At 35.3% G+C, this 8,210-nt stretch overlaps 1 protein-coding gene across 1 annotated transcript; it reads left to right on the forward strand.

Annotated features, from left to right (window-relative positions):
- The first annotated feature begins 4,959 nt into the window (after window positions 1-4,959).
- LOC113316493 (E3 ubiquitin-protein ligase RNF181 homolog) lies at window positions 4,960-5,442 on the forward strand. Its single transcript, XM_026564661.1, has one exon. The coding sequence runs from the start codon at window positions 4,960-4,962 to the stop codon at window positions 5,440-5,442; it is 483 nt and encodes a 160-aa protein (XP_026420446.1).
- Window positions 5,443-8,210: the final 2,768 nt, after the last annotated feature.

Below are 8,210 nucleotides of genomic sequence, written 5' to 3' on the forward strand. Positions count from 1 at the left end.
TTATGGCACACTCAAGAAATGTCGCACGGAACAGAATGAATGACTCTTGAACTAAATAAAGGTCCCGCAACACCTCAGACTGAAAATGACTGTTCTTCTGATGCCAATTTTTTAGAACTGAGCAAAAATTACGCAAGGTAGATGTGTGTGCAAATTTGAACGTTCTTTTCAAGAAAATAAAGGATAATTTATTTTTCTAATAAGAGAGTTTTAAATTGTTTTCATTCAAAAGACTAGTTGTCCTCCTTTGTAGACGTGACAGGCGTAAACAAAAACAACAACGTTGCACTGTTATTAGACGGCAAAAAGTAGAGGACCACTCGCTCGATCTTTTTTATTTTCGCACTCCTCTTTAGATTTTTATTATTAAAAGTGCTTTTATAATTTTTATATCCTCTGAATCAACGGGTTCACTATCAGTATCAATTATTGCTCTTACTTCACAGTTGCTCTTAGTGACTTAATCGGCTAGTGGATTAGTTTAACTTTGCTAAATCAAATGAAGCGGTGATTGGATGCACCGCTGCACGCACCATTGAATAAGAAATCTGTATAAAATAATTTGTTATGTTAACCTTAATCATTTTAGATTGCATAATACCCTTTAGCAATATTAAAAACATATTAAATCAAAACCAAACTAAAGTAATTAAAATCAAAATTAGTTTAACTATTCTTCTTCCATTCTCCCTTTCAAACCGTTGATTATTTTTTCGGTCGCCGATTAATTGTTCTGTTTTAAATTTTTTTGATCGTTGAGTAAAGTCACAATTATAAAATCATGAATAGAACGAAACGTTGCACTAGAAATATAAAAATTACGCAAACTCCTAGCCGATACTATTTTTTTTCTCGGTTAAAAGTATGACTTGAACGATCCTAAAATACATCTTCTGTATGATAATACAAGTTTCATTTATAAGCTGGACGACGAGCAGGAAAACGACACTATATCCAGTTAAAAATTAAAAGGGAACAAGCCTACTTCAATTATTTGAGAAAATTAGACACCAAGCAAAAATCGATAAATACGATAGAAAGTGATGACGGTTTTGGGTTGGTGTTCTTCATCCACCAAAATGATGTATTACTTGATATATAAGTTAATTTATCACAATGTAATTGGTCGACGTGGAAGCTCATATATACTGATTTCCTAAAAAAAATTCATTCGTAGGTTTTGGAAATTAGCGCGTTATATAGTTTAGGAAATTAATGCATTACATTATTTTATTTTTGATGTAAAAGAAAACATTTCATTCCTTAAGTTATCTTACATAACTTTTACTGACAGATTGATCATCCCTAATTTCTTTGATAAACATGTCTGGGATGTAACAGCCAAAATCAAAACAAGTTCTGTCAGTTCTAGATTTCTTAGCGATTACATGAGCAACATTGTTTGCAGTTCCTTTAACTTGATTAATCGAAAAGAAAGAAAAAGAGGAAAGCGTATGCCTTATTTCATCTACAATTCCGTGATTCATCCAGTGGACGTAGGATTTGGCTTGCTTGATAGAGCTAACTACATTTGTACAATCACTTTCAAAAGTTACTTTCCGCAAGTTTCTTTCTTTGACCCATAAGATAGTTTCATTCATGGCCAAACACTCAGCTTGCTCTGGATTATCTGCCTCTGATGTCTCTGCATTAACCTGTTGAATCACGAATAATTAAACCAATACCAACATCAGATGTGTTATAATCGAAAGAAGCGTCTAAATTAATTTTCAATTCACCCATTGGTGGAGGAGAACAGGATTGTTTAACTGACTCTTGTGATGAAATGTTATCCTCTAAGCATTGATTCACCATACTGTGAATAGAATGAACCGTGCTCAGGATATTTTGATTTTTATTTTCTTTAAACACCTGTTCTTTCAGAGGGTCCAAGCTGTGATCATAAGTTTTAAGACCCAATAATTGCTGCTTAGTGTATTAGCAGTATATGTTGTGTCAAACCATCTTCTAATCCAGCTTGTTACATTTGTATGCTGAGCTTGAATGTTTACAACATTCACATTCATGGATAACCAGACAGATCTTGAATGATCACAATTAATAAGCATATGTTGTAAAGTTTTCTCAGTTGATAGACATCTGGGACATATAGTTTCAATATCTTTCCCATAAGTATTAAGCTTAACTCTAGTAGGAACACTTTTAAGGAATTTCCAAATAAATAGCTTGACCTTATGCGAAGCTTTTGTTTTCCACAATCTTTTCCAGCTGATAATTGGAAGTTGATTCCTTTGATCTGAACTATTAGATTGATTTGTTAATGCCTTATCAGTCGACTTGACAGAAAATTCACCTGTCTTACTTGGTTCCCAAATAAGTCTATCACAACCATACTGAACCAGATGCATTTTTAGGATTAAATCAGCTGTTTTTCCGGGGAATAAGGATTGCACCAACTGAGTAATCCATCTTCTGGGATTTTGAAGCATTAAATCAGAAACTTGAACAACTCTAGCTGGTTCTGGGAAAGTATCATTAGGTGTTGGAGGAGAATCTAATCCTTGCACCCATTTATCATGCCAAACTAAAGTTTTAGTTCCACATCTTATATCCCATCTATGGAATTTCCTAACATAGAATTAAGAGCTGGTATAGAATTAAGAAATGATTTAACTAGTGTATTTCGAGCTGCTAGATTCAGAGTTTTAGAGCACCACCCTTGAAGTCGATTTTCATAAGAATCTTGAATAGAGCTGAATGAATTAGACTTAGACTTGCCTAAGAGTATAGGAATTCCCAGATACTTATCTGAAGGGCAAAGTTGTTTTAACTCCCAACATATCTCTAATGTATATCTTCTGATCATGAGATAGATCTCCTGTAATAAATGTCGATGATTTCGTGAAATTTATTATTTGATCAGATAACTGACTAAACTCTTGCAGACGTGACTTAACTTGGTTAATGCTTCTTTGATTCGCCTGAAAGAATAACGTACAATCATCTGCAAAAAGTAGATAATTGATGGATATGTTGTTTTTAGTTACCTGAATACCATGTGACTTGTTTAGAGCTTCTGCATGAAGTAAAGATCTTGCCAAATATTCCAGAGAAATTATAAACAGGTAAGGAGATAAAGGATCCCCTTGCCTAAAACCTCTAGAAGGAGAGTAAGGCTGACAATTACTTCCATTCAGACGAATAGAAACGATGGTTGTTGAAATACACTGCTGGATAATACATGCATTACATTATTTAGTATGTGTAGTTTATTATCCGGAAATTAATACATCGTCACTGATCTCTAGGAACGTTTCTTCGGCACATTATATACCTTCATATGCATGAACTATCGTTCACCATTCCGTATTCGCTATAGGCTATCAAAAGTACACATCTTCGAAACACATTGCAGTCCCACTGCAGTGTTCACCATTCCGTATTCACTATACCAACTATTTGTTGGTGATATATTTCGGTCTATTAATTATACATTGAATTTAAGTCAAAAATCATGCACCCCATACCTAAAACTTATGATTTTATTAATTAATGTCTGCCGTATTTTCTGTACCGAACTCAAATCAGTAAAACGAATTATACACGTAAGTATGTCGTTCCGTATTATTTCCGAATCACGAACCGTTGATCGAATTTGATTTTTACGAATCCGTATAATACTCGTACGTTTGCCGTTCCGTATGTTTGCCGTATCCCGAATTACTGACTAGGACCTAGACTTATAGGTAGCAAACCTTTTAAATTAAAGTTTAAACTTTAATATACCTGGCTTAATTGGGGGCCATCGGAATTAATTGGGGGCCATGCACTAGAGGACAGAAAAGGTCACCAGAACCTAATTTGGGTTACCCCTTATAAAAATATTTTTTAAATTGCTAAAATGCCCCTAAATGACTAGTGTTAAAATTTAATTAATTAGTGATAATCTTAATTAATTAGTGATAATCTTACTTAATTAGAGTTTAATTTTTTTTTCCAGATTTTTTGTCTGCAATTTTTAGTCTAACTCTTTTTTGCCCAGATAGTATGAAAAATCGTCAAGGTATTAAAAATTTTCATTGACGATCCTCAACAGTCGTTAATGTTTAGACTGTTTAAGTGACGACTCTAACCTGTCGAAGATTCATTAATGGCGGAAATGTACGACAGTTTTGGGTCGTCATAAAAATGATCAATTCCCTGACGACCCTTTGGAAGGGTCGTTACTGTTTTGGTTACGCGTTTGACGAAACAGTCGTTAATGTTTTAAAAATGTCGTTATTGACTGTCGTTAATCTCTAAAAAGAATCGTTAGTGTATGACAATTTAGAGTCGTTATTGTTTTGATCATGATGTATATGACGACCCTAAACTGTCGTTAATGTCGGTGAAGGGTCGTTACTTAAAAAAATATATTAATCAAGGATAAAATAGTATATTCATCTTCCGATTTTTACACTCCTGAAAATTTTTGGGGGAAACAAAATTCCATGACCCCCAATTAAAAGTTATGGCCCCCAATTAAACTAGGTTAATATAACCTCTGGATTTTAAACCATTTTAATAATATAGAAAAAGATTTCACCCATACATGTTTCAACTACATTATCCCGATCAAAACCTAATCAAGGACTACCTCCAAAACAATAGTACACTCGGAAAGCGTTGTCTAAAATGATACTATCTTCAAGATCTCAAACATGTTAGTACTACCTAATTTAACCGACTGGGTTTAATCAAGTCGGCGAGGGGGCTAACATTGGTGTCGGGCCATTGCATTTGACCACCAATAATTTATTCAGGAGGTTGCGTTTCGGCAATTCCTTTTTTCTTTGCGAAAACGTTATTTTCCCTCGTTCTTTTCACTATCCCACCCAATCCCCAAAAAGAGTATATATAACGGATTCAACATCCACTAAAAACCATCACTCAGCCGCAACATCACGAAAAATTCCTCAACAAAATTATTTTCAGTCTCAGAAATCAAATCCCTTAAACATGGTGGATCTGATTGATTACGCCGATAGGGTTATTGAAATCGCAAAAAAGAGAGCACGCTTCAGCAATTCATCTTGTTCATCAGATTCACAATATCTAAATTTTAATTGGCAAACCCAGAGATTAGCGTTGGAACGATCTATTCTAACTGGCGTCGATTATTCAGTAACTTTCGTAGAAACTCATAGAGCTATTGAAAGAAGAATCGAAGAAGAGATTCTCAAGAAGGTTGTGGTTTTAGACGACGGAGATGTCTGTTCGATCTGTTTACAAGATATAGACACCGCTGGCGGCGGCGGCGATGATGGAGGTGCAAGAGTTTTGAACTGTTGGCATACTTTTCATTCCGGATGTATTTCGAGGTGGAAGAAACGGAAGACTAATTGCCCTCTGTGTAGACATGATATGCATAAAGAACAAGAACGACGGCGTACCGTGAAACGGCGAAAAGCAGAGGAGAATCCGATCATTATCATCACATAATTGTTGTATTTTTATTTTCACCTCTTAATGTGTTTCACTATCAGTATCAATCACTTCCAAATCAGAGTTTTGGAATTTAGTAAGACAAGAATTTGTGTATTGATTGATTGATGGATAATTTTAGTTTTATTGACAAGAATTTGTGTATTGATTGATGGATTCCGGAGGGAACACTCTTAATTACTCTTGAGCAATAAAACTATGGATCCAAACATCTTTGGGTAATGAATCCATCTTTCAAACTTTCGATTCAAATCACCAGAGATTTGGAATTTGATGAAAATGAACTCTCCTGAACTGATTGTTGTGTAACTTAAGTTTTATTAAGTAACACACATTAGTGAATTGCGATAGATTGCGGTATCGGAAGTGCACTCTGATTATCCTTGAGTTGATTCAGTAACCAAACCGAATGAATTTGTCAAGTGGTCACATGTTGTTGTTGTTTTTGCCGACTGCCACAATCTTACTTTACAACCCACATAACTTAGCTATTGGTTCGTTCTTAGAATCCTTTGTCGTCTACTTTAGATGTTCTAAACCGAGAACTTTTCCAGATTTTTTATTTTGTTTTGTCCCATAGCTAGTACCGGAAAAAAGGCCAAACAGCTCACACCTCAGTGCACATTAGTAATAGCCCTAGGAGATTCCGTAGGGCAATCGGCTACCAAGTAAAAGGAGCCTTGACAAATTATATTAACCGGCAACGGTATCCAGGGCTCTAGAGGGCCTGTCTAATTTATTGTAGGGATAGCTACCAAGGAGAATAAAATCCTCTTTTTTTTTTTTATAGGAAAACCTTAGGCCTACACAGGCACTGTGATCATTACATAGAAGTTGTATTGACATTGGCTGTGGATGCACCACTCAGCCTGCTAACACTGTTCTTACAAAAAAGAGCTAAATTAAAGGCATCCGTGTTTCGACTACGATGAATGGTGCTAAGATTTAGTAAAACAAAAGATATGGGGCTTATGACCATATTTCTACTACTTTCTTCTTGACTGTGTCCTCTTTCATAATAATTAAGATGAAATCTTCCTTGAGCGGCTTAATGGTAGAACAACTTAAAGCGAACTAGAATATCCATTGATTCAGCAGGTATTGCGATATTTGTGTGTTGGATTTCTTTGGCCCACTGGAAAGCTAGGTCTACCCCTCTTGTGGCTCCCCCTTCTCCAGAGTGTCCTGAATGTCCTCTAGTGCCAATGATGTTTCCTGCAAAATCTTTCATAGTTATGCAAAATCTTGTAGTCGTATTGTTTCGACCTCATCCATAAACAATCGCACAAGGTATAAAACTTAAGTTGTATTGTCTCGACTCTGTCCATAGACAATCACTTAAGATACCAGACTTATAGGTTCATATTTAAAAGATTGTGGTGTATTTGGGTACCCTCGTCTTTCTATACTTTTCTATACGAATTAAGCTTTGTTTTCCGTTTGTTCTTGCTATTTTGGGGGATCTTTTCATTAGATCCGTGGCTGTTTTGTGAAGATATGATTTGTGTGAGAAGGATGCGAATTATATTGTCATCATCAGTTCCGGTCTATGATCAAATCCTAGCAACAAATTCAACTTTGGTACTTTACCCAGATCCATCAAATCAAAGCATATCTACTATTGTCTCTGATTTTGGTGATGATTGGGTTTCAGTTTTTATTTTTCTAGGTTTGTTCGATTTCAATGTATTAAGATGTTCATTTTACTGTTACCATTACCAATGTTCATGTTACTGTTACTTTGTAAAAATCTGTGACTATTGGGTAGATATTTGGATCTTTTCATACCTAGGTCATCTATTTTACCATGTTCTTAGAAAAATCCTTGAGAAATGGCTGGGTATTTGGATCCCAACATCTCTACTAAATGTAGAATTGCTATAGTGTTACTTTTAATCCAAATCAGACCATTTAAACTTGTTATCTTACTCAAAAATTTGTCCAGAATGGTCAAGATTCGAAATCGGATCTGCTATTGTAACTATGTTGGTGTGTGGTCTGTTTACTGCTTGTTTGAAGTTCATGTAATCTTTGAAAATCATTTGGTTAGTCCTGTAATTTTTCCCGACTTTGAATCGGATGATTGTATCCTTTAAGAGTAGTGAATGGAAAAAACATGGCCCTTCCCTCTCTCCAAAATCTCCTTTCTCCATTCTCCCTCAAACTTTTTCTTAGTCTCCATTAGATTTTTCCCTTAGGTTCTTACCCTTTTTTGATCTAATTCAAGATGGCTATAGAGCATCGTTATACGAATATAGATCGGATATTTTTTAGGTTTTCCTGTAGCTCTACATCCCCCCTCTCTCCCATTACTCTTTCAGAATTCTTTCCTCATGGCTCTTGTCATTGTTCAATCCCTTTCTCCCTTGCTAAGAAACTTCAACAAATCTTCTTTGAAGTTGCTAAAAACGGTGATGCAGGAAAAACACATTGGAAATATGAAGAAAATCGTATCTGGTTCATGGTGATTAAATGTTCTAATGAGAAAGGTTTTTACCTGCACATCATGATTTCTAGATCCAATCCTAAATTAAGACCTTGTTCTTTCTATGTTCCCTCTGGACCAGTTTATGAAGGTTGGTTTGCTATGGCAAGTTCATTAGAAAGTTTGATCCTCTTTTCTTCACCCATTAACAAGCCTTCACAATTTTTATTCACTCCTAGTTCTTCTGTTCCACAAAATATCCCTAAACCATCGTATGCCCAAACCCTCAAAACCAAACCCAATTCTAGAGAATCCATTTATGACAATCCTAAAGTCTCTC

Source organism: Papaver somniferum, chromosome 10, assembly GCF_003573695.1.
Source record: "Papaver somniferum cultivar HN1 chromosome 10, ASM357369v1, whole genome shotgun sequence".
Classification (NCBI taxonomy): domain Eukaryota; kingdom Viridiplantae; phylum Streptophyta; class Magnoliopsida; order Ranunculales; family Papaveraceae; genus Papaver; species Papaver somniferum.